Genomic DNA, 27584 nt, shown 5'->3' with positions numbered 1-27584 from the left:
GAGGCCTCAATAATAAGAGGCTTCAACCTCATGTTAATTGCCTTACCACTTATAAAAAAAAGCTTAAACGATTAAGAAATAGTAGATTTAATCATTTGACCATTATTACAACACTTCCTCTCATGTGTGGGTCTATACTCCCCTTTAATATGTAGAGCCCAACAGATTTGATTTTGAACTTGTTTTAATTGAGAGGGTAGAACAAAGATTGGGTTCAAACTCAAGACCACCTAATTTGATACTTTAATAAACTATCAAATGTCCCTAAAGCTTAAACTGTTAGAAAATAGTGAGCATAATCATTTATCTATTACTCTAACCATTTGAAACAAAATGACCTGCCATGGTCTATCAACTTGAAACTCTATATTGGGTAAAAGTTCTCATCCACTACAAGAATCAATTTCTTCTTTCTTTCCTTCTTCTTTCAGTTTTCTCTGCTGGGTAGAAGTTATCAACCACTACTACAATGGGTTATCCCCAGTTGTATTTCTAATTTGGTTTATTATAGTAATACTGAGGTTTTGAGTAGTTTAACCCAGAGATATCATAGAGTTGCAACACATTGGCCAACTGGTAGGAGCTCACATTCCCAAGTTATCCTTAAACAAATTAAAAATCTCTCTATAAAAAGTCTAGAATACTCTAGAAAACTGAGATTGTATTGATTGAGATAATGAATACAAGCAACTCAGTGAAATACATAGCTACTTATCCTATTTAGGCTGTGTTTGGTTCGTGTAAAAGTATTTCCGGAAAGGAAAATGTTTTCATGTGTTTGGTTGCATTTCAAAAAAAATTTCGGAAAATATTTTCTGATGTTTGGTTGTGTTCTTGAAAATACCATAGAAAACACATTTTCACATTTTCTACTTGTTGCTCACATTTTCTCACATTTTCTTGGTTACCAAACGATTATATAATATCATTTATTCATCAAAACACAAACAAAACCCAGCAAAAAATCATCAAATCTGGACAAACAAAGGCGAGATTGCGATCGGAGAGATCGCGATCGTGATCGGAGCGGTCGGCGCATCGCGATCGGCGGCGCGATGCGTCGATCGCGTTCGCGCGATGCATCAATCGCGATCGCGCGAAGATCGACGCATCGCGCGAAGATCGAAGCAGAGATCGCGATCGCGATCGCCATCGGCGCTACCGCGCGAGCCGGTGATGTCGGCGGACGGTGATGTCGCGATCTCTCTCTCTCTCTCTCTCTCTCTCTCTCTTTCTCTCTCTTCTATTTTCCAAGGTCGGAAGTACTTTGAAGTGAAAATAGAAACGGAAAATCATTTCCGTTGTTTTGGCTCTCAAATTCGGTCAACTGGAAATGCTTTTCAGTTTGACCGAATTTGAAGTAACAACCAAACACACCTATTTTCCGGAAAATCATTTCCGGAATCACTTTGAAGTCGATTCAAACGCAGCCTTATATGCAATCTAAGCAAGTAAAGGTTAAGCAAAACTAACTCCCTCACTTGGCGGGAAAAGCAGTTACAAGTCTACTCTATTCTAACTAACTGTACACGTGTATCAGAAAATGCAACTGCCTCTAACTTCTCAGTCCAAAAGGTAACTGCTCTGTAAAGGAATAAATAAGATCTTCAAGATGTGGCATTGCCTCAATTACTTCCATTAATTCTGTGCTTTCCCAATTAGACTCTGCCACTGAAGCTTTAGTACTGCTACTCCTCTCTGCTACTTGAGGCCAGTTGTAATGCTCACTGCAAAACTAAGGATGTGCATGCTTGCACTTAACTATATCTCTTTGATTCCAAAACCCAATGCCCATTCTTAAATTTAACAAGAAAATTAGTAGAGTAGTACTAGTAATTGTTTATGATTCTTCTTCTTTAAAACATGAAAAGCCCACCACGGAAGTTCCTTTTTTGAATTTAACAGCTCTTTGAGTTAAACGGCACCACTTTTCTTATTTATTGCCACGACGACGCTTTATCTTCAGCTACTACTGTTATTTTACGAAGCAACATTGTTTTGTCATTGTTGGTCCTTGCCAGATGTCAATGCCTCATTGGCTCCACGTTATTTGTAAATTCTGTTAGTTCTGTTAGAGTTACAGCGGCTAGTTTGTTAGTTATATAAATAGATCTTTGGTTGCAATTGTTATCGAGTGATTTTTATTTTTCCTCAAATCAAATTTTCTGTTGCTTTCTCTCCCTGTTTTCCCTCTTTTTCATTTTCCTTTGTTTACTGTGAAATTCAATAAGTGAGAACATTGAAAAGGAGAAAAAGAATAAGAAAATTGCAAGGTGAGTTTCAAGGTTTGGAAACGTAACCAGTGGTAGAGGATCATAATTTTACTAAGATAGTAGTTGTATATGTGTAGTCTTTGTGATTATGAAACCTCAATGCAATAACAATTTCGAGTTATAATCTTATTGAAATGCAAATGTTTAAGTTGCAACAATGTAACTTTGAGTTGCTATCTATGTTCTATTATAAATTTAAAAGATATTTATACATATAACATGAAAAATTTAACTCTAAAAAAACTAAGTAGTAATTTCACTCACAAGGTCATAGTCATGTCCTAAAGTAATGTTGTTTCAACAAGTTGATGAATATTAGTATCATTAGTGGCACCAGTGTGTTAGGAATCAGGGCTGACGCAGGGACTAAGTATCCCTACTTCTTCCTCTCTTCCTTCACTGGTGCCTCCTTTTACCTCCACTTCTTCTTCTTTCCCATCAACGGATCCATCCTGGTGCTTTTACTTCTTCCTCTTCTTCTCCTCTTCCATCAAAGGGGGTTACCCTCTCATACATAATCGCTATCGGAGCAGAGTTTAGAAAGACTTGTCACTTCCTTGTATTTTTTATTTTTGCTTTTGTAATTAGCTTCCCGTATAGGCTTGTTTAAACCCATTGTACGCTGTACTATTTTTTTTTTTTTATATTAATAAAAGTTGACATCATTTTATTCTACGTATTCTTTCTTTTCTGCAATGGTTATGCCGTGAATAGATGTGCTATCATATGACTTTTTTTTTTTTTTTTTTTTTTTTTTTTTTTTTTTTTTTTTTTTATATTCTGAACGATACTTGGGGCCGAAACCCCCTATTAAGAAAGAGACATTATTCTGCGCTTATTGAAACTATCCGGCACAATAATGCCGACTTGAAAAAACGATACCTAGGGTCAAAACCCTTGTTAAGAAAAAGATATTATTCTGAGCTTATTGAAATTATTCGGCACAATTATGCCGACTTGAAAAAGCGATACCTAGGGTCGAAACCCTTGTTAAGAAAAGGATATTATTCTGAGCTTATTGAAACTATCCATCACAATTATGTCGACCTGAAAAAGGTTACATACCCCAGACTAACCGAGATGACAGCTGAATACTCGGTACCGTGTAGAAAGTAATCATCCGAGGACGGGTAACCCAAAATGAACTGCCCATGCGGGTCGCCAAGCACTAGGGTTCTTCGCCGCCTTCCTAATAACCTTTATAGCCTTAGTCTTTTTTGGCATCCGGTCCGAGGACCGAGGTACGATCGTTCCGAACTTAAACGCTCGTTTGCATCAGTTCCCTTAGAACTGAGAATCTGAGGACAGGTCGGGATCTTCATTCCGTCTAGGACTTAACTCGACTTTTAGCAAATAATCTTCCCGTAGGTCTGAGCAATCTAGAATTCTCCTTAAGAAGTCGGTTTCCCTATAGGTTTGAGTCCGAGGACTATACAATATCTTGGTTCTGTCCGAAACTCAGCTTTTTAAGTAATTGGTTTCCCCATAGGTTTGAGTCCGAGGACCATGCAATACCTTGGTTCTGTCCAAAACTTAGTTTTTTAAGTAGTTGGTTTTCCCATAGGTTTGAGTCCGAGGACCATGCAATACCTTGGTTCTGTTCAAAACTTAGTTTTTTAAGTAGTTGGTTTCCCCATAAATTTGAGTCCGAGGACCATACAATACCTTGGTTCTGTCCAAAACTTAGATATTTTCATTAAGTAGTTGGTTTCCCTATAGGTTTGAGTCCAAGGACCATACAATACCTTGGTTCTGTCCAAAACTTAGTTTTTTAAGTAGTTGGTTTCCCCATAGGTTTGAGTCCGAGAACTATACAATACCTTAGTTCTGTCCAAAACTTAGTTTTTTAAGTAGTTGGTTTCCCCATAGGTTTGAGTCCGAGGACCATACAATACCTTGGTTCTGTCCAAAACTTAGTTTTTTAAGTAGTTGGTTTCCCCATAGGTTTGAGTCCGAGGACCATGCAATACCTTGGTTCTGTCCAAAACTTAAATATTTTCATTAAGTAGTTGGTTTCCCCACAGGTTTGAGTCCGAGAACCATACAATACCTTGGTTCTGTCCAAAACTTAGTTTTTTAAGTAGTTGGTTTCCCTACAGGTTTGAGTCCGAGGACTATGCAATACCTTGGTTCTGTCCAAAACTTAGTTTTTTAAGTAGTTGGTTTCCCCATAGGTTTGAGTCCGAAGACCATACAATACCTTAGTTCTGTCCAAAACTTAGATATTTTCATTAAGTAGTTGGTTTCCCCATAGGTTTGAGTCCGAGGACCATGCAATACCTTGGTTTTGTCCAAAACTTAGTTTTTTAAGTAGTTGGTTTCCCCATAGGTTTGAGTTCGAGGACCATACAATACCTTGGTTCTGTCCAAAACTTAGTTTTTTAAGTAGTTGGTTTCCCTATAGGTTTGAGTCCGAGGACCATGCAATACCTTGATTCTGGCCAAAACTTAGTTTTTTAAGTAGTTGGTTTCCCCATAGGTTTGAGTCCAAGGACCATACAATACCTTGGTTCTGTCCAAAACTTAGATATTTTCATTAAGTAGTTGGTTTCCCCATAGGTTTGAGTCCGAGGACCATACAATACCTTGGTTCTATCCAAAACTTAGTTTTTTAAGTAGTTGGTTTCCCCATAGGTTTGAGTTCGAGGACCATGCAATACCTTGGTTCTGTCTAAAACTTAGTTTTTTAAGTAGTTGGTTTTCCCATAAGTTTGAGTCCGAGGACCATACAATACCTTGGTTCTGTCCAAAACTTAGATATTTTCATTAAGTAGTTGGTTTCCCCATAGGTTTGAGTCCGAGGACCATGCAATACCTTGGTTCTGTCCAAAACTTAGTTTTTTAAGTAGTTGGGGGGATTAGCCCCTCGGCCAAGGCGTGGGACATTGGTTTGGGGGGATTAGCCTCTCGGCCAAGCCCCTAGAACCATCTGTGCTACTAACGCTTTGAAGCGTAGCCCCTAATGGAAAAGCGTAGCCCCTCATGGAACTTTATGTTAAGGCACTACAACAGACTGTTGGAAATGATGGGGGGACTTTCTTGACCCACCGCTTGTGCCAACACACAAGCCTCCTCACTGACGGCGCCAATTGTAAGGACTCAATTCGTAACTACCACAAAACGATATTGGGTTCGTACGTTAAGGGGCTAAACAATATAATTTGTAGAGCGTGGGCTTGAAAGGCTAAGCCTTGGTCACCGGACAATGGTTGGTCGTGGTGTTCATACGGAAATAATTTATGTTCGCTCGAGAAGTCTCTCTTCTCAGTATGGCCTTGGAGGCTCTGGTTCTTAGCCTTTTTTCCCAGCCCCTTTCCCGGATTGCTTGCTTCTCTTTTTATATTAGCCTGTACCCCTCATCTTACGTCCACGTGTAGGTTCGACTTTCCAGGACTGATACTTATCCCGTCAGCCCATACCCAAAGTGGTTGGGGGTGGTTGTAAAAGCTGAAGAGCATGGTTCTGTCAGGTGCAGAGTATTCAATGGCAGTAATGGCAGCTTTCCCTTTGTCCTTTGTCGCCATATTGTCCAGGGGTCCTTTTTCTATCAACGCAGATATTTTAGACTTTTCCTAAAACTGTTCCTATACCGTTCTTGCCCTTTCTTTCAAGAGGGCCACGGGGATGCCGGGACAGAGTCATCCTCGGCTATGTGTCAAGGTTACTTGGACTTTTATTATATGTCCTCGGCTATATCCCTCCTCAACTCGGGCTTTGGGTCCCAATGTAAAAGTGGGCCAGGGCTACAAATTATTGGGCCCCACATATACTTTTAGTTATTTTTTATAAATTTAGTTCAGTTCTCACAGATCCTTATACAAGATTATACAAGACTATTTTTCTCCCGAGACCCATTTTAATATTTCTTTTTATCAAATTTTTCTTTCTAGTTTATTTATTCCTTAATGAGTATGATAATTAATTTCATTTTAAGATTAAGAAAAAGTTGGTACCACCACCAGTTCATCACAATTAGAAAGAACAGTACATCACTCTCAAACATTTTTTTTCCCTTTATAGCATTGATGGGAACTGTAAGGACTCAATTTGTAACGACCTTAAATTGGTGTATTGAGTTTGAACGTTAAAGACCCAAACAATAAATTTGTAGAGAGTGGGCTGAAAGGCTAAACCTTGGTTATCGGATAGTAGTTAGTCATGGTGTTCATGATGATCGCACGGAGGTGAACTGTGCTTGCCCAAGAAGACTTTATCCTCGGCACAGCCTAGGTGGCTCTGGTTCTTGGCCCTGGTCCCAGCCTCCTTTTCGGGACTGCTTCCTTCTCCTTTTATACTAGCTTTTCCCCTTCTTCCAACGTCCATGTGTAGGTTTAGCTTTCTAGGGCTAATACTTGTCCTATCAGCCCATACCCAAAGTGGTTAAGGGTGGTTGTAAAAGTTGAAAAACATGGCTTTGTCAGGCGCAAAGTACTTAATTGCAGTAATGGCAGTCTTTCCCTTGTCCTTTGTTACCACACTATTTAGGGATCCTTTCCCCATCAATGCGGTCAGGACGTTTGTTGGCACACTCAATGAAGAGGTGTTAACTTTTCCTTAAACCACTCCTATACTGTACTCGCCCTTCCTTCTAGGAGCACTTTGAGGATTGCCTTTGATAGTGTGCCATTCCTTCCTTCTAGGTTTTGGGATGCTGAGGACAGAATCGTCCTCGGCTATATCTCTAGGCCATTTGGACTTTCGTTGCATGTCCTCGGCAACGCCTCTCCTTGGCGCGAGCCTTGGGCCCTAATATAAAGTGGGTCGGGATCACAAATTCTTTTGCCCCACAGGAACTTTTTTTTTTTAAATGTAAACGATAGAAAGAGTTTATAAGAGGTATGAAAATGTACATAATATATTAATTAGATAAAAATACCATTTTAGCCACTAAAGTTTGGGGTTATTGTCTTTTTTTTTTTATGAGGGTTATTGTTAATTTGGTTCCCTACATTTTGTTATTGTCGATTTGGTTGTTGTTATTTTCAATTTTAAATCAGTTTTTCTTAATGGGTTGATGGTAAAGATTAATTTGCTACAAATTGTAAATAATATAAACTTAATTGACAATAATATATATATATATATATATATATATATATGTGTGTGTGTGTGTGTGTGTGTAGAGAGAGAGAGAGAGTAAATGTACAGGAAACTGCTTGGAAGGACTCCCACAGTACAAATGTTTCCTACCAACCAATCAAAGAGTAATTTTCCAATAGCTCTTCTTTTTATAACCCGGTCAATCGGTCATCATGCTCGTTGGCCCGTATGCACGAAAGTCCCTAATTCTAAGCCAAGTTCACACTGTCTATATATATATATAATTTTTTTTTTCTAAAGAAAATAGCACTAATATAAAAAGTAAGAGATATAATAAAATGTGACAATATTTTTATAATATTATTTATTTTTAGTTGTAGTCAATCTTAGTCTAATAAAAGATTTAAGGGGGTGTTTGTTAAAGAAATTTGAGTAATGTTGTTTGGATGTTTTTGATATACATGTGGGTGAAAAGGTATATAAAAATATGTATAATATTGTTTAAAATACCTAAAAATATGTTCAAAATGGACTACCAAATAGACCCTTAATACTTCAACTGTTTTGAAACTTTCGTGATAATTCTTTGTGTCCTAATTCAGTTGTAATTTTCATTTTGTAAATTTCCTTGAAGGTCCACATGCTCGTTGGCCCGCATGCACGAAGGTCCCTAATTCTAAGCCAAGTTTACACTGCAGTCTGAAGGTTGCTGTGCTGCGTTCAAAGCCAAGTGCAAGCCTTCGATATCTATATTTTTTTTTTCTAAAGAAAACAGCACTAGTTTAAAAAGTTTAGAAATACAATAAAACTAGTTGAAGACCCGTGCGTTGCACGGTTTTATGTTAAAGCTTGTAAAATATATATAATTATTATAACCAAATAAGTAATTATTATAATGAAAGGAATAAATTGCATTGGTATAACAACCATCAAATATAAAATGATAGCACATTAATACAAAATTATCTACTAACAGAACTATTGTGCTATAATATCATTTGTAGTTACATGTATCAAACTATTCGCATATGAGTTTTATATCTAATGAATCTACAATATAAGTGATTTTTAGTATTGTTAACAATAATATTAATGATTAAAATCTTTAAACAAAGTAATATAAAAAATGTCCACTTTTTAAAGATAGAACTATTCAAGGAATAAAACCTTTGTTCTAATTAAAAAAAAATTGCAAAGTTTACATCTAGATTACAAACCTTTCTTAGGATGCTTGAAATCTTCTTTGACAAACCTGAAAAATAAAAAAAAAAATAAAAAAATCAAGAAGAAATTTAAACAGAGTTAAAAAACAAAGTACCATATAGATTGCAAAACTTTATGTAAATTTAATAGTCTATGATTGGAATTTACTACAATAACTTACATATATAATATTGGACAACAAAATAATTAAATTGGATCAAACCATTAAAATATGAATTAGATCAAACATAAGGAAATTACCCCCTCAAATAAAGAAAAACATAAGGAAATTAGCTTAAACAAAAGGCAACAAATACATAAAACGTATTTAATTGATTATAATAAAAAATTGGAGTAAAAAATACATACCTACATGATTGTAGGTAGAAAAATGGAAGCCTAAATAAATAAAAAAACTGTACAATAAGTTGGAAAATGAAAAACTACACCAACTATCGGTGTATATATATACATACTCCACCTAGAAAATGAGTCCAAGTAAAAATCAAATACTCTAAACTCCTTGAAGTTACCTAATCAAGAAGTTTAGGTTGATTACATATTAGTTTTTTTTTAATACTTTATCCCAAAAAAATAGTAAATGTCAGTAGCTAGATTGTTATTAGATTTTTTTTTTTTTTTTTTTTAAATTTACGTTAAAGTTAACACAATAAAAAAGAAAAAAGAAAAAAAAAGAAAGAACAAAGAAAGATGGCACTGAAACGTGAAACCAAGTATATATATAGACGTCAAAGCATATCAATACAATTATTCAAATACATTTGCACTTAGAAGTTCAATGAAAAATTCCCGAGATGGTTTTTCATATAAAAATTGCGGCTGATAAAAAAGAAGAAGATAGAGAGAAGGAAATTCACCTGATGGTACGGCAAAGTCGTCCTTCTTTGAACTTAATTCCACTCGGTGGAATCAAAGTCTTCTTTGATAGGGCTGGTCAAGGAATCTAATTCCTAAATGTGTAGTTAAGATTAGTATCTCTAGGATAAGAGTTTATCTAAAGGAGGAGATAAGGCGCTGCAAGTTACTTCTTGTACTTATGAAACTAAAGCTGGTCAAGGAATCTAATTCCTAAATGTGTAGTTAAGATTAGTATCTCTAGGATAAGAGTTTATCTAAAGGAGGAGATAAGGCGCTGCAAGTTACTTGTTGTACTTATGAAACTAAAGCTGGTCAAGGAATCTAATTCCTAAATGTGTAGTTAAGATTAGTATCTCTAGGATAAGAGTTTATCTAAAGGAGGAGATAAGGCAATGCAAGTTACTTGTTGTACTTATGGAACTAAACTAAACTATTTAATGATAAAAATGAATTAGAGTCATAGTAGAATAATATTATTTTTAGTTCTTTAAAAGTCTAAAAATTTAATAAAATAAGTAAACACTGTCAATTTTTTGTTTTCCTCTCTTTTTTTGTTTAAATTATATCATTAGGTAATTCTTTTAGATAAACACAACTATTATAGTTGTAAATAAAATATTTTTAGTTCTTTAAAAGTCTAAAAATTTAATAAAATAAGCAAACACTGTCAATTTTTTGTTTTCCTCTCTTTTTTTGTTTAAGTTATATCATTAGATAATTCTTTTAGATAGACACAACTGTTATAGTTGTAAATAAAATACTACTTTCTTTCATTACTTGATTTGTCATATTTATCCAAAAAATATGTATATATCTATTCTTAAAACCTAAAAATTTATTAAAATTTCTGCAATTTGGCGAAGTCATGTAAGCTCAACTTTTATTATATATAATATGATATGATATGATATGATGTAATAATATTTTTACAATACTATTTATTTTTAGTTAGGGTCAATAAGTCAATTCTAGTCTAATAAAAGATTTGATAACTCCACTGTTTTGAAACTTTTGTGATAATTTATTGTGTTCTAATTCAGTCGTAATTTTCATTTTGTAAATTTCCTTGCATTGACACGTATCCCATTCTACCTTTTACTTTTATTTATTTATTTATTTTTATTTTTTCTCAACCACACGTTTCCTTTCACCCTTGTCTTCTTCCACCTTTATATATTCTCCCATCCTAATCTTCTTTCTTTCCTTCTCATCTTCTTTCTGCTTTTCATTATCGCTAATAGAGCTACCTTTACGTTCCTTGCCCTAGGGCATTCTCCTTACAGAAATTAAGATCTCATAAAGCTCTGATAACTCTCTTTCCAGGTTTCCATTTTCTTTGCACTGCAACTTCCTTTGTAACTTTTCCACAAAAAAAGCTTGTTACTAAGTTTCCAATGGCTTCCACTAGCTCCGAAACACCCTCTTTACCTGGTTCGAACTACGATGTTTTTCTCAGTTTTCGGGGTGAGGACACCCGCCATAGCTTTACAGACCATTTACACAAGGCATTTATATTGAGAGGCATTGAAGCCTTTAGAGACAGCGAAAAACTCCAACTAGGACAAGAAATTGCTTCTGAGCTCATACAAGCAATAGAAAATTCCCAGTATGCAATCGTTGTTTTCTCAGAAAAATATGCCGATTCCAAGTGGTGCTTGGATGAACTTGCTAAAATTGTTGAATGCAAAAAAAAGAAGAGACTTGAAGTGGTGCCCGTCTTTTACCACGTAGATCCCTCCGACGTGCGGAAGCAGACTGGGCCATTTGAAAAAGCCTTTGACGAACATCAGAAAAATGACAAAATCGACAGAGAGAAGATCCAGAAATGGAAGGATGCTATGAGAGAAGTGGGGAGTTTATCCGGCGAGCATTTACGTCCACAACCACATCAAAGGTAGGATCGTGGTTTTTTTTAGTAGCATTTTTTATACTCTTACACACGTTTAAAGCATTTGCATCAGCTTGTTTAAAAGTTATGTGCATTTTAGTATAAAAATTTACCTTCCTATCTTATTTATTCACTTTTTAAAATTTTTAATATTAAATTATTTATTTTACAAAACATTTTATTTAAAATACTAATTTTAGATGATTTTTTTTTAATTTTTCTCTTTCTTTTGCATTAAAAAACAATCATTATCTCTTTTCTTTCATTTTCAAGATATGTAAAAAAAAAATAAAATACTAAAGATAAAATAAATAATATCAACATAAATTTATATGATATATATAATAATTATGTATTTTTATACGACTTTACATTTTTTTTTTCCTATTATACAAACAACTAAAATAGTGACTTTAAGTCATTTCAAGCAAAATCGTACTATTTCAAGCGTGTATAACAACTTTTATTCCTTTTCTTTTACTTTATCTGCAATTTATGTTTCTTTTACCACCCAGTCAAAAATGCTCTCCTTGGGAAAACTCTTTTTTTTTTCTTTGGAAATGGTAGAAAACTTCAAACATAAAGAATGAAAAAAATATATATAATAAAAGTAAGACTAGGTGAACACAGGTATATATATATATATATATATATACATATATATATATATATATATATATATATAATAAAGTAAGACTAGGTGAATACTCTATATGTTTACATGCAATTTTAGTACCTGGCCCAAATTCATCTCGGCCCCGCAGTATGATCCTGAGCCCGAACATATAACAAAATTAGTCCAACGAACAACAAAAATATAAATCTCTAGCCCATTTTTAACCCTTTCAAAAACATGAATTTTTGTTGGTTTCATATTTTAATTACCAAAACAGCTATCATTAAGTAGTTAAAAAGTAAATAACAAAATTTGAAGTACAGAATATGATGGGCTTAAACTTGTCTAATTAAAAAGATACAAAAAAAAAACATAAACGGTGGGAAGTGAGAGGGGGAAAATGATTGAAGAAGAGACAGTTATCTTTTGAAATCAAACCATACTTAATTACATTTAAAGTAGTGAAGGAGTTAATGAAATTTAAAAAAAAAAAATTAGGCAAACTAAAATTTTAATGCAAGAAAGAGCATCAAATCAATTTTTTTACTAGCTTGTAACTCTTTATATATAAATATAGACGCATTTAGTTATAAACTTATAATTAGATTCATATTAAAGGTTCTTATCTAATTTTATAATATTACTTTCTATAATTTTTATCAATTCTTGAAAAATCTTGTAAGGATAACATTTGCAAGAGATGTAAATTACTCATTATTAATTGCTCTATTTTAGTTAAAAGAAAATAAAATGTTGTTTGCTGAACTATCTATATACTTAATTAATAATCTTTCTTAACGTAATTTTTGTTATTGTCATGTATGTAATTTATTCCCTATTTATAGTTTTCATGTAAGTTACGAAAGTTGAGTTATTATGAAGATATAATGAAAAAGAATAGGCAATTTTTAGAATATAATACGAATTTTCATTGAAACTTATCCTTAAATTAATAATAGTTTTTTTATATAACAAATACGATAGGCGTTTTTCCCCTTCTTCTTTCTTTTAAAGAAAACTTGGAATGGTTAAAATGAGTGGAACTAGCTAGTTTTTACTGGGTTTTAAGTAGAATTAGTAGAAGTGATCATTTTATGGCTTGACATAGTTCTGAATAGGTTAGAAATAATTTAGGCGATTCCCACAAAATTAGAGTATGTGAAATCTAATTGTTATGATATTTGGCACAAACTTAGAGTGTAATTAGAATCTAATTAATTAGCTTCTAACCTCATTCATATACATGGATACATTTAAAAATAAACATAATTAGATGCATATTAAAATTCTTACACAAGTTTAATATTATTAATGGTCATTCCTATATTTTGTCAACTCTTAAAAAATCCTTGTAACAATTTTATTTGGTAAAACATGCAAATTGTTCATTCTTGTTTATTTTATTTTTGAAAAGACGGAAGAAATTTTTTTGGTTACTTAACTTAATTTTTGTTATTGTAATGCAATAAAAAAAAATTTTGGGTTCATTTTCAAATAATATATGAATAATCCAGTTTTAGAGCAGGATATATGTTTACGTTAAAATTCATAATTTGTCCAATTATAATTTTTTAAGGAAATTTGAATTAGTTTTAAAAAGATTAGAAGTGGTTTCATATGGGATCTACATAGAAGGGGTTAGAAATAGTTTTAGGTGGACTTAAAATAGTTTTGAATAGGTTGTAAGTATTATACATTCAAAATTTTACATATACATATAATAAACTTTTACATGTAATGACACTTTAAATTTACAATTTTACATATATGTATATATTTTAAGCTCAGATTCATGAATTTACATGTAACGACACTTGATGCAAAATGTGAGATGGAATGACTTTTTTTTTTTTTTTTAATTTTTATAAATGAGAGATGGAAGACAGTTGATGCAAATTGAAGCCTCCTTTCCTCTCCAAAAAAAAAAAAAAATTGAAGCCTCCTTTAAAATATAGAGACACTTGTCATCAAATTAGTGGGAAATTAAAAAGGAAACTTGGCATCAAATTGTGGGCAATTAAAAGGATACTTGGCACAAAATTGGAGTTGATTTAGAATCTAATTTCGATTCTAAATTGAACTTTCTTTTTAGCTTTCATTTTAATTTAATATACATAATGATTTGGATTTTTATTGAACTTTCCCTTTAATATATTATACACATAACTACATTTATAGCCGGGAGGGGCCTAATGATGGTTGTAGTAATTAGAAAAATAGGTAATCCTATTTGACATAATTCTTTTTATTAAATAATAAAAAGAATACTCCTTATCTATAGTCTTTTTTTGAACCGTAAACATACCTACATACATGTTCATGGTGACATACTGAATCACAGGATGGTAGAATCATGATAAAAGGCTCATATTTAATTTTTATTGTGAATTGGATAGAAAAGAAAGTTCACATCTGCAATGTAATACAAGATTTCATACTGAATCATATAATTAATTTTGTGCTCTTAAGACTCTTTTGGAGTAATTTTACTAGAGTAGTTTGGGTTGTTGCTTTATCTTAAATTTTAGATAGCTTATATAATCCTCTTCAGTTTGGGTTAGTTCCTATTATCTACACCATATTTTAGTTTGGTCTCTAATCTTTTAATTGTGTCAATTTGGTCCTTGACATTTTCAATGCTGTGTCAGTTTAGTCCATGTCATTATCTCTTGGATGAAAAAAATTGATGTGTTAAACAGGATAATAAAAAATTATTTTTCCTGTTACACCAATTGGCAACAGTACCGCCACATAGATAAAAATAAACTCAAATTTCCTTTTCCTACGCGAGTTCATGTTTGAGAAAATTCTAAAATCGCTTATCCTCTCTCTAGTAAGATTAAATCTCCCTAAGGGCAAACTCAACTAGAAAAGAAAAAGAAAAAAGTCATGATTTTCCTTGATTTGTAAAGCAACGATGGTTAAAATCTAAGTCTATTAAAAACAATTGGTTCATATGAAATAGATAAGTGATTTGGTTTCTTAGTTGGATTTGTTGCAAGACTTTTACATGTTCATTGCAAATCTAGCTTGTTGACTTAAATTTATTTTAGGGTTGTTAACATCTGTCTAATGATTAGTTTGTGGCTTACCGGAGAGTCCTTGGGCTGCCTCTACTCTCTGTCTAACTGGGAGGAAGAAAATAAAAACAAAGTTTAATGACATATATACTTTAATGCAGCACCAAAAAAAAAAATGGTCTAATCAAATGTATTGTGAGTCTTCAAATACGATCTGTAGCAGTTTGGTGGGTTGTCATGTTTTTTATTAGTGCTCGGATTGTAGGTCTGATAATCTCAGAGAGATTGTCAATCAAAAAATGGCTTGGTCATTTCTCTCTCTCTCTCTCAAATTGGGCCTGTTCAGACTCAGAAATCAGAATACTGATACTTGGATTCTAACAACTAATCAAAATTTTTTAAGAGCTTAGAGGCTGCTAGAAGATAGGTTGTGTTTCCTTCGCTTCTTTATTTTCCATCATGTTGAATTGGATCTCATGGTAATTTGGATAGTCATTAGATAATTTTGCACGAGAGTGAAGATGAGGGAGAACCGGAGAAGAGAAAGAGATATAATATAAGAGAGAGAGAGAGAGAGAGAGAGAGAGAGAAAGGGATTTTAGGATTACATAATAAAAATGGTAAATTACATAATTGGTAAAAAAAATAAAAAAATATGTAATTTACCAATTACATTTATTTGTCCCAATTTCAGTTTTAACCTACTAAACTTAGTGCCATAGATTCAGATTCACAGTTATTGTTCTCTCTTCTTTGTAGGTCTGAGGCAGAATGTATCCAAGGCATTGTGAAAGTGATATTAAATAAATTGGTTAATACCTTCTCAACACATACCTTCTCAGAACTAATAGGAATGGAATCCCGAGTTGAGAAATTGAAGTCATACTTAGCTATGGAGTCAAATGATGTTCGCATTATAGGAATTTGGGGGACAGGAGGAATGGGTAAGACAACTCTTGCTAGAGTTGTTTACAAAATGATTTCCAGTAAATTTGAAGCTTGTAGTTTTATTGCTAATATTAGGGAAGAATCTGAAAAATTTGGTTTACATAAGATACAACAAATACTTTTGAGGGAACTTTTGAATCATAGAGATTTGGAGGTACACAATGTTCATGATGGAGTTGACATAATAAAAAGAAGGTTACATAACAAAAAGATTCTTCTTGTTCTTGATGACGTAAATGATTTAGAGCAATTGAATAAGTTAGCTGGGGAGCGTTGTTGGTTTGGTTCAAGTAGTAGAATTATGATAACAACAAGAGATAAGCATTTGTTGGAGTTTCATGAAGCAAATGAAATATATGAGGTTGAAGAATTGAATCATGATGAAGATCTTAAACTTTTTAGTTTGAAAGCTTTTAAAATGGACCATCCAACTGAAGATTATGGAAAGCTGTCTCAAGATTTTGTAGATTATTGTAAGGGGCTTCCTTTGGCCCTTGAAGTTTTGGGTTCTTTCTTGTTCAAAAAAAGCATTGATGAATGGAAAAATGAACTTGGTAGGCTCACCAAATTTGGTGAAACAAGAATTCTCAGTGTGCTTCGAATAAGTTTCAATGGACTAGAACCAATACAAAAGGAAATTTTCTTAAATATTGCATGCTTTTTTAATCACATGAATCAAGATGATGTTGAAAAAATACTGGACTATCTTGAGCTATTTCCTAAAATTGGATTAAGGGTTCTTATTGATAAGTCTCTCATTAAATTGCATGGAAATCGATTGGGGATGCATAATTTACTACAAGAAATGGGCCGAGATATAGTTTATCAACAGTGCCCTGAAGACCCCGGGCGGCGTAGTAGATTGTGTTCATTTAAAGATATCGACAATGTGCTGACAGAAAATACGGTAAGGGGTTATTGAAAGAAACTAAGCATATATCTTATTATATTATTCAACATAATTTTTTTTATAAATAATAATGGAGTTTAAATTATATTAGTCTAGTAATTATACATTTTATACTAATCCCTCTTATTTTTTATTATTAGGGAACGGAGAACATTCAAGGCATAGTGCTAGAGTTGCATAAACAAAAAAATGTAGATTGGGATCCTGAGGCCTTTTCAAAGATGCGATATCTAAAATTGCTTAAAATTTGTGGTGTTCAACTTATGCATGATCTCAAACATCTTCCTAATAGCTTAAGAATTCTTGATTGGAAAGGGTACCCTTCAAAATCGTTGACATCAAGTTCCCGATTAAAGGTAATTTAGGTACCCTTATACTACTTTCTTTATAATAAGTTTGTTTGTAGAAGCTAATTGTTTTACTCTCATTTTTTTTTTTTTTTTTTAAACAGAGTTTTGAGAATTTGAAATTCATGAATCTGAGTGAATCTCTAAAACTTATTGAAGCCCCAGACATCATTGAAGTCCCAAATCTTGAGAGTTTGGTTCTTAAAAGTTGTATAAATTTACGTAGGATTCACCCATCAATTGGAATTCATAAAAAGCTTACTATTCTTGATTTACAACGGTGCGAGAACCTCACGAGTCTTCCAAGCAAGTTTAAATTAAAGTGTCTTGAGGAACTTAATCTTACTGAGTGCTCAAAATTAACAGAAATTCCAGAATTCGGGAGAAACATGAAAAGGGTACGCATCCTTTATTTAGGTTCTACTGCAATTACAACACTACCCACGTCAATTGAGCATTTGACTGGCCTTGTTGAGTTGACTGTAAATAGTTGCAAAAATCTTGAGCATTTACCTAATACCATTTTTAATTTAAAGTTGGTTAGAAAAGTCTCTCTCCAGTTTTGCACAAAACTGGATAGACTGCCAGAGAACCTAGGGGATGCCGAAAGTCTAGAGAAGTTGGATTTGTGGGAAACTGCTATAAGAGAGGTCCCTTCTTCCATTGGTCTCTTAAAACATCTTCATTCCCTAACATTGAGTGAATGTAAGGGGTTATCAATGCCAACAAGTCCTCATCCCATCGACTTGCTATTCTCTTCTCTATCTCTATCACCTGCGTCTCCTTTGACCCACTTGCTTTTAGGTGACTGCAATCTCAAGGCAATCCCTAATGATATTGGTTCCTTAGTCTCTTTAGAATGGTTGGTTCTAGATGGAAATGATTTTGATTGCCTTCCGGAAAGCATCATTCAACTTTCGAAATTGAAATGGATGCACTTGAATAATTGCACAAGTCTTCGATCATTGCCAAAGCTTCCATTTAATATTGAACTCGTGGAGGCAAAAGGTTGTATCTCACTGGAAATGTTACCAGATCCATTAAAACCAAGCGATTCATTGGAACCATCTCTCAATCTTGAAAATTGTATTAAATTGGCTGACAATCAAAGCTGCATATACTGGTTTACCTCAGGGATAAAAAAGTCCCTCAAGCTCTCTCCCTCTCTCCCTCTCTTAGTCCTAAAAGAGTCATATAACATTGTTTTTCCTGGAAGTGAAATTCCCGAGTGGTTTAGCTACCAAAACATGGGGAAAGAAGTGAAAATAAAAGTACCTTCTCATTTGTGTAAGAACGTGGGAATTGTTATTTGCGTTGTGTGCCCCACGCTTGACTATTCGTTGATAGCCAATGGAAAAGAAATTTCTTTTGAAAGTGGCACAGTTGTTCAGGTTTCATCAGATCACCTTCGGCTAGTCTATGTGACTCCTCAATTCTTCGACAAGGAATCAAATAAATTATCGTGGGAAGGTGACGTGAATGGATTCCGTCAGATTAGAATTGAAATTGAAACCCATTATTCAAGCGTGAAGGTAAAAAAATGGGGGTTCCATATGATATACAAGAAAGACATAGAAGATCTTGACATGGATGTTCTCCATCATAATTTCGACAGTTTGTCAGTGGAAGTGGAAGCAAGTTCTGATTACAATATGGCTGGACCCAGTGGAGAAGGAAGCTCTGATTGTGAGGAGTCAAGTGAGTACGAGGGTTGCGATAGGGAGGAATCTAGTGAAAGTGACCCTGATTATTAGTCAACATTTTTCTCCAGTAAGTCACTGTCTTTCCTCTTAATTCAAGTTCTGTTGGTTTCTGCATTTTCTTTTTCTTTTACTATACATTTATTAATGGATTGCCCACCACATGTTTGACTAGAGTTGTAAATGAGACTCCTAACGATTTGACAACAAAGAACGGCAAGAAAATGCTTTTGTTGGTGTTTTAAAAGCATGCTTTTAATGTGATTAAAAGTGAGTAAACATCAAAACTGGAAGTTGCTGCCAAATCTCATCTTAAATAGACATATCTTTTTCCTTTGCATTTTCTTAGCTAGACTTTTTTTTTCCCTATTCTATTTTTTCCTCCCTAGGCATTTAGGAGCTTAACAGAATATATATAATGTCAAGTTTGAATGGAAAGGGTGCTGTAGCCTATCACATGTATTGCCTCCATCTGCAATATAATTACCTCATTTATCTGTGATATTAATACTTTAAAACTCATTTTATAATTGCTCTTTAATTATGGAAGTGTTTGACATATGATAATTGTTCTTTGGCTCTTGATATTCTTGAAATTTTCCAGGTTTTTTCAGATCATGACCAAGGTCAACCACCCATGCCCATTTCACATGTTCATCTTTATGGTAATTAGACCCAAGCAGGCAAGCAAGTATTTAACAAGATTGAAAATGGGAGAAGGTAGTATGCTTAGATTTGTAAACCCCACTTTACTTGTTATTGTCGTTTTGATGCATTACACCTACAATTTAAGTTTTGTCACATTTTCTTCATTGTTTTGCCATTTTAGCCTGATTTATTACATCTCATAGTAAATTGATAATATACCTTTATAGACATCCTAGTATATACATACGGTTCCAATTTTTTTGCATGTCAATCAAGGGGTGTCTTATGAAACTGTTTAGTTTCTATAAATGTCGTGGCAGATGTGCTACTCAAAGATACTTTTAGCCCGGGTGGAATTCTGGATACGTTTGAAAACTCTATAGCCAAAATGATTCTGAGAGAATTTTACAAATTCATGTTTGTGTTACTAACAAGCTCATAAGGTCTCATTTTAAATCTGGTGCTTATTTGGTTGAAAAGGATACTGGCTGTTGCTTAGCAGAAATCGTAGAAACCATGCCAGCAGGTCCTTTTTTGATCTCACTAGCACAACCATAAGTGAAGACCTTGAGCATTGGAGCCATTTTGTAGGTTACAATCACCTTCTAAAATTATTGTCATTTTTTGGAGGATGTTATTGAATTTTCTTCTTGTGAGGGCAGAATTGAGAAGACTTGTGAGGACTTTTTTCCTGTATGTCAAAGATGCAGAAACCTTAGACCTTATTTTTTTCCCTTGTCATCTAGAGAAATCTGGTTTGGTTTGATCTGTCCATTAGAACTAATTTCATTCAGCCTTACTTGATTCAGGCATGGATGAAGAGAAATCAGGGCAATTTAGAGAACTTAAAGTACTTCTCGCTGTCTTTTGTCTCTATCTTATGGTATATTTGGACTTATAGGAACAAGGCAACCGTGAAGAAAGAGCCTTTCTCTGCCACTAATGTGGCCATGTTTTTTAAAAGTTTGTTTGATTTCAATGTGCAGGGTAACTAATAGTTCAAATAACAAAGAAAAGCCTCAACAACAGCAAGAAAAGCAAATCCAGACCTTTAGAGAGGGTTCAACTGCAACCAATCCTGTTGGAGGAGAGCTGCAAGGGTAGGGGATGGAAATAGCGGGGATCCAATTTCTTTTTTAAAAATAGAGAATATGCATGTCCATAGCTGCTTGTGAGGAGTCAAGTGAGTGATTAGTGACCTGAGATTTTTTCATTGGAAGGAATTTTGTGAAGTGACCCAGAAGGTTGATCAACGCTTTTCTCTCTATCGCCCGTAAGTCACCATCCTTCTTAATTTGAGTTTTGTTGGTTGATGCATCATCGCTTTCCCTTTCCTTTGGCATATACTTGTACTCTTTTGGGTTAATTTTAACTTCAAAAAAGTTTCTTGCTAGCTGTACCTTAGTTAATTATTAGCACTTATTCAAACTCCCTTCTGGTTTGTTTAATCAAAAAACACAAAGCAATACTCCTAGCTAATTTGATACACATATAAAAAACAGAGTCTTATGAAATAAACAATGATTAGGGTCATCTTGGTTTAGTGATTGTGTTACTTGTTTGTGCTGGTTGCCCCCTTGATGTTGGATCATTGGACTATTTCATGAGGTGAATCTGTCACATGGCCAAGAGACAAAAAGATAAGTGCAGTCCGTTGTATGCTTTTTAATTTCTCTTGTCATTGTTTTGAAATTTTTCAAGGTGCAAAAACAATATATGCATGCCACTGCAAACATTACAATCAAAATTATTTTTTATCTCATTACATATTATATATGTGAAGTCATGCATAGATTGCAGTCAGAATGATTAGTCTAGCTAGGGGTAGCATCTAGCTTCCTCCCTAGTTGAAAGTTCTCTAAAGTTGTGTACTAACCTTCAACCAAAGAAAATGCTTCTTTTTTTTTCTTTTTTCTTTTTTCTGTTTAAGAGAACAGCTGCGTTTTCTGTTCTAGTTCTTGTTCCTTTTATTTTTGATTTGCTTCGAAAATTCTTATCAATTTAAAGTATGACAACAGTTATATAACTTTTCCCCACTCCACTTGCTATTAGCTAAGACCGTCAGGATTCCAATTCTAAAATGTACAAACTTTACAATCAAATGTAGTTATAAAATTTAAAATCTTTAGCAATGAGGAACTTGATAATAACTTTTATGAGGAATTAATTTGGATATTTAAAATATCTGTAAAGAACAAATCATTAAAACAAGTTCTTGATACATCCAAATATCAACATTATTGACAATTGATCGTATCGGAATAATTAGTCTTCCTACAGGTTGTGTCTAGCTTCCTCCCTTGTTGAAGGTTTTTTAGGGTTGTTTACTAACTTGAAACCAAAGCAGATGCTCTTTTTCTGATTAAGAGAATAACTGATTTTTCTATTCATTTCTTTTTATTTTTTGCTTTTGCTTTTCTCTGAATTTTTATTATTTAAAAGTACGACAACAATCATAAAGTTACTAAAATGACTTGTATTAGCATGTTTGAGGACATTGTTATTGCAATTCTCATAATGCAACAATCTTTAGAATCAAATCATGGTTAGTGACAGTTCAAAATTTTCAACCATGAGGAGCTTGACCATAACTTACCTTAATGGGGATTTAATTTTGATATGCAAAATTTCTTCAATGACCAAGTCATTACCATGTTCTTGATATATCCAAATATTGTCATGTTGTTGACAATTGATCAGTTCATTGATCAACAGTGAAAGGTCTGCATCAGCAGCAGTAATGTTCTTGGTGAACTGCTTAAACTATCAGCATTGGGAGCCTAAGCTTGTACCTATATATTAATAGATTTGCCATCACCAACTAATTGAGAAGCTCTCACAGGAGACAATCTTCAAAGTTAAAAGCATTTAGTCCAATTTTATGTGTCACCGAAAAAATGTGGTGCATATTACTCAATTGTTAGACCTGTCTTGTCAGATCTGTGATTTACCACAAGAGAAGTGCGTTTGGATCTATTACTAAATGACCTTAGCCATCTGATGCCTTTATTCAATGTTGGGAAATCATCAAAGACTTCATCTTCCCATGTAATGCTTGTGAAGAAGAATTGGTGAGACCTTTATAATATTTGAATTTCATTTTTAAAGTGTCATATCTTTCTTCCTTTGATTTCTTATTTAGATATTTCTTTTGTTCATTCTTTCTTCTCCTTCCTCTTTTACTTCAGAGATTTAGGAGTTTAATAGGTGCCTTATGACATATCTTTTTTCTATTGTGCTTTCTTATATATATAATTTAGTAGACAGGTACTACCACATGTAAATGCCCCGTTACTTTTTAATAGTAATAGTTTAAAACTCTTTTTATACCTAGTACTGCTCTTTAATTGTTTAAGTTTTTACCAAATAAATTTTGTGCTATTTCCTCTTGATGTTCTTGAAGTTTTCTAACTTTATACCTTTAACTCTAAATGAAATTATTGACTGAAATTTGTACTTACCTATATCAGATCATGAGCAGGGCAAAACTGTTCATGCTCATTTCACAGGATAAAACAAACCAGAAGACTTGACCTCCATAGGTAACTTAGCTTGGCTACCCTATCAAAGTGACTCAACAAGAATTAGAATCAAAGGATAACAGAAGTTAAACCTGAGCCTACAACAAACTTAGCCATAAATTACTAACCTAATTCTCTGGTGCATATTCAATCAGGCAAGCAACTGTGCAGAAAAGGTTGAAAAATAGAGAAGCTATCCTGCTTTGATTGGTAAGCCCTGCTCTAATTGTTATCGTTGTTTTGATGCGTTACATCCAGAATATAAGTTTTCATATTTTTCTGCTTGGTTTTGTCTTTTTAGCCTGATGTATTGTATTTTGTAGTGGAAAGATCCTACAGTTTTATTTTGATGTGTTTTGTCTAGAATTTAAGTTTAGTCATGTATGTGTGTGTCAATCTTTTTCAATAATAAAAAAATATTATTTTGCTAAGTTATAAAAACCTTACTTTAGTAATCCCTCAATCAAGTCAAAATAAGCTACTAGTATTAATAGGTATTTAAACTTATCTTTACACTTTGGCTTGAAAACAGGACCTGATTAGAGAGCTGTACTCTCCAGAAGTAGCTGCTCAAATTTTAGCTATCTCAAGCTGTGGAGTTACTGATAAGCTGCTATGGCCTCATACAACACAACATAGTGAGTGAAACCAAGTGTCTTATGCAGTGAGGAAGACAATTTCGATTGTTCATTCCTGAAGCAAGTCTTGCTTGGGCTGTATAACCTCAACACAGTGATGTTTGAGGGTGCAAAAAAGTGTACTTATCATGTGTAATGCTCAGTAAAGCTTTGTTTTGTAGGTATGCACAAGCCTATGATGCACAACATGTTGATTAGAGTAACTACTGGAGAGTTCCAAGGGGAGTGTGTCCAGTTGTGGAGGGATGGCAAGTGTTGCTGACAGTTGAGGGGCACTGGCAGAGCAGATGCAAATGGGGTTGTTTTGCCTATGTAGCTAAATCATGGGCTGGCAGATAATTTTTCAGCCTGTTCCAGTAACGCCGTATGCAAAAAAGTGAAAGCTTACTGTTTGAGAAGCATATTTTCCAGGTTGTTCTGGTTAGTGGAAGATTGGAGGACCTGTGGAAAAGAAGAAGGTTCCTTGGCAACTTGGTGCGTTGATTGAAGAACACAAGTGCAAGGAAGTTGGAGAATGCCAGTGGTGTACATTTGCTGTGTACCGGAGTCACTAATGAGGTTAGAGTCCTGGTTAATTTTGCTTGTAACTCTTTTATGAACATTTTTTGGGCTTGTAACTCTATTAAAAGAGAGTTAACTTTAGCAGTCTGGATAATATATAGCCAATTTGTTTCAATAGTAGGACTTTAGATTTACTTTCAGCAAAAATTGTTCATGTTTAGTTGATATTCTCCACATGTTAATAGATAGTCAAAATTGCCAATGAGCTGAGTAGCTCAAATGGTATTTTCTACCCCCCCAAATTTTATACCAACAGGTAATGCTAATGAGCCTGAGAGTTGGCTTGGAATGTCAATCAACAAAGCTAGTCAAATTTGGATAGCATTAGTAAATTACCGTTTCTCCCAAAAGCTTAAACTATTAAAAAATTGTGAATCTAATCATTTAACCATAATTTAACACTTCCCCTCACATGCAAGCTTAAATCCCATCATTGTGAATCTAATCATTCACATAACTTGTGGGGTTTTTAACATTTTAAATTAAAGATAGAGTAGAGACAGGATTGAACTAAGGATTTCGTGCTCTTATTCCATGGTTAATTACATATTCACCCAAAAACATAATAATTACTTAATTAGTAATTTATCAAACATTTACAGGAGAAAAATATTCGTATAGTTGCAAGTTGCAACTCAAGAGATATCTATAGCAAAGTAGAAAATTACTAGATTATAAACGAATCTAGCTAAGGAAGAAGCATTGCCTTGCAGGCTTGCATTTAAAGCAGATAAAAAATAAGCTCACATTTCTCTCAGCATCTTCATCGTACATTTTGTCACAGTGAAAGGTCTGAACTATGTACAAAAGGGCAAAGATTAATAGCAACATCACTCAAAGAGATCAAAAATTAACAAACAATGCTGTTATGTATAATCCTATCTGGTGACATTTTTACTTTTACCTCATATAAATGTAAATGTTTTGCTCTAAAATATGAAAAATCAACAAACTATTCAATGAAAAGAAATGGAACCAATGAAATCACATCATGAGAAGGCATGAAATAGATTAAGTTACTATTGCTAGATTTATTGGACACCCTTTCATTAATTGGCATGTTCAGTTTTTTAAAGAACAATGACGTTATTTGTAGAGTGATCCCATTATTCATTTTAAAGAGGCATACTGTTAGTTTGAAAGGGTAAAGATTCTTCAGTTGATGTCAAAGCAGCTCTAATATCAATGATTTTGATGTCGATTACAAACTTTGCTTGCTCCTAGCTCTTACTTTTTTTTTCCCCAAAATACTTTACTATCTTCATTTTCAGTTTTTAACTAAGTCACCCTATCAGTTTCGAATGTATGATTAAAGAAAACTAAAGTAATATGACCTGCTTGAACACTTTCTTCAGCTACTTTACACTGCTAATACTAAATTAATTAGTGGATGTATTAGTCATAAAGTTTCCAGATTCTACTAAAGCATTTATGCGTGATACATCATGATGGAACCTTGATTGTGAATAGATAGAAAGAAAGCCATACAAATAAAAATAAGTTTATAGCTTTTCAAAAAAGTAAAACGAGTAGGACTTTTATATAGCTGGGCACTAGGAAATTACACAAAATGTGTAGGAGTAATTGTCATCAAATTTGCACTACATTACTAATCCCAAAAAATGAAAAAAAAAAAAAAAGTTTTCATAAAAGCATGATAAAGCATATTCATCCCATCACCACCACCACCAGCAAAAGATTTTGATTCATTAGAATCTACTCATGCATGTGTCTTACTCTCTCACTTGTTTGAAAATAGTTTTGCCCCATTAGTTAATCTTTCTGAAAAATGGGTCAATGCAAGGTCAACACAAAAATTTACACTTTGACTTGGAACACAGGACCTGATTAGGGAGCTATACTCTCCTGAAGTAGTGTAGTGGTTGCTCAAATTTTAGCCACCCCTCTCTCAAGGTGAGGAGCTACTAATAAACATACATCGCCTCAATGTAACACATTTTGATATCAAAATTAAGCTACTGTTGAAAGTGGGGGAATTCAGGTAATGGATTCTCATTGGAGGGTCATAGCTCTTAGATGGAGACATCTGTGAGAATTGAAGCTTCCTTTGAAGTTAATAATTGTTATGTGGGAGTTTGGCATGAGGACTTATTGTTTAAAACAGAATAGTGAAATGAAACATTGTGAGTGATAGTAATTGTGTGAGGAGGAGGAAAATTTGGTTCATTTATTCTTGAACTGCAATCTTGCTTGGAAGGTATTGTTTGGATAGATTTGAGCCTTAGAACTGAGTTCATTTCTCCTTGCTCTTTGAAGTGGTGGTTGGCTCAGTGGATGGAGGATCCAAATTTTCAAAAACAGGAATATATTATGTTCTCTAGATTGATGTTTAACGGTGCAAAATTGCTTCTAAAGAAGTGCTAATGCTTTGTTTTGCAGGCCTGCACAAGTCTCTAATGCACAACAAGCAGATCAAAGTAACTGCAGGAAAGTACCAAGGCAGGTGTATCAAGTTGTGGAGGGTTGTAGGTGTTGCTGACAATTTAGGGACGCTAGCAGAGATAGTGTGAACGGGGTGGTTTTGGCTTTGTAGCCAAATCAAGTGCTGGCAGGCTGTTGCAGTTCTTCCATATGCAACCAAATGGCATGCAGCTAGATGCCCCTGTTCGGAAAGCATTAACTAAGGCTATACAGCTTGGTTTTTGTAGACTTGTTTCCATCATTTTTAAGAGTGGAGGAACTCCTTTTGAGAAGAAGGTTTCCTTGGCAACTTGCTGTGCTGATTGAAGGCCACAAGTGCATAGAAGTAGGAGAACATTAGTGGTTGTATATTTTGTGCATAAGAGAGTTGCTACAGATGTTGGGGTCTTGCTGTTGCTTCAAAGTCTTTTGAACATTTTTGGACTCTACTACCAGCCAACGCTTCAGACATTATTTTGTATTATAAACCATACCCAAAAAGAAAAGAGAAGACAAAAAGAAAGAAGTTAAATTAACACCTTTTCTGGACTAAAGCTAGTTGCAACTACATGCAATCATTAACATTGTAAGACATCATATAAGAGATTCATGTCTTTGCGTGAAAATCATATTCATCTCTCCTTTTAGATTCAAATAAGAGCAATTGAATTAACTATCTAATGGTTCTGATTGAGGAGCATGCTTTATTTTTTTTTGGTGCCCTACAAATGGATTGTTCTGTCAAACTTCTATCAAATACAGAAATTGAAATTTCTCTTCCTTATGTAAAGGTTGTTATATACTTCGATTGTTTTTATTTTTCCCCACGATAATGCAAAATATTTCATGTGTCTTTTGGGTCACATTAAAATAATTTTTTAACATAAAAACTTGGCTCAAATTGGCTAGAGGGTAATGATAAGAAGATAAATGAAGTTTACAATGACATACATTTTGTTTGTTAATGGAAG

General features: G+C 33.8%; 2 protein-coding genes across 19 annotated transcripts in view; both read left to right on the top strand.

The window, feature by feature from the left end:
• The window catches only part of LOC126700437 (disease resistance protein RUN1-like), a 60259-nt gene extending 43397 nt beyond the window's left edge, over positions 1-16862 (top strand). Inside the window, exons 2-3 of one of the 2 annotated variants that reach the window (XM_050398614.1) lie at positions 10719-11289; positions 15679-16862. In XM_050398614.1, coding sequence (XP_050254571.1) covers positions 10790-11289; positions 15679-16789 — 1611 coding nt within the window. In that variant the 5' untranslated portion in view covers positions 10719-10789 and the 3' untranslated portion in view covers positions 16790-16862. Of the gene's footprint in view, positions 1-10600; positions 11290-15678 lie in introns of those variants that run through there. The other variant, XM_050398613.1, reaches the window with a different exon arrangement.
• An 84-nt stretch (positions 16863-16946) lies between these two features.
• LOC126700435 (disease resistance-like protein DSC1) lies at positions 16947-27294 on the top strand. Of its 17 annotated transcripts, none has more exons than XM_050398599.1 (10): positions 16947-17133; positions 17229-18894; positions 19429-19544; positions 20459-20745; positions 22411-22543; positions 22954-23014; positions 23149-23203; positions 23526-23631; positions 23793-24189; positions 26593-27294. In XM_050398599.1, the coding sequence occupies exons 1-2, from the start codon at positions 16999-17001 to the stop codon at positions 18876-18878; spliced, it is 1785 nt and encodes a 594-aa protein (XP_050254556.1). In that variant the 5' UTR covers positions 16947-16998; the 3' UTR covers positions 18879-18894; positions 19429-19544; positions 20459-20745; positions 22411-22543; positions 22954-23014; positions 23149-23203; positions 23526-23631; positions 23793-24189; positions 26593-27294. The 17 variants fall into 17 exon arrangements, with proteins under 17 accessions (XP_050254556.1, XP_050254553.1, XP_050254562.1 ...); XM_050398596.1 differs by having other exon boundaries at positions 22943-23014; XM_050398605.1 differs by having other exon boundaries at positions 22943-23014; positions 23780-24189.
• Positions 27295-27584: the final 290 nt, after the last annotated feature.

Source organism: Quercus robur, chromosome 9 (genome assembly GCF_932294415.1).
Source record: "Quercus robur chromosome 9, dhQueRobu3.1, whole genome shotgun sequence".
Taxonomy (NCBI): Eukaryota; Viridiplantae; Streptophyta; class Magnoliopsida; order Fagales; family Fagaceae; genus Quercus; species Quercus robur.
The sequence above is the reverse complement of the archived record's forward strand: the minus strand, read 5'-3'. Positions and strand labels throughout refer to the sequence as shown.

Coding starts and splice junctions, on each gene's coding strand:
- LOC126700435 (XM_050398604.1), top strand. CDS start 16,999: ATGCGATATCTAAAATTGCTTAAAATTTGTGGTGTTCAACTTATGCAT. Junction 17,134..17,228: donor CATCAAGTTCCCGATTAAAG/GTAATTTAGGTA, acceptor TTTTTTAAACAG/AGTTTTGAGAATTTGAAATT.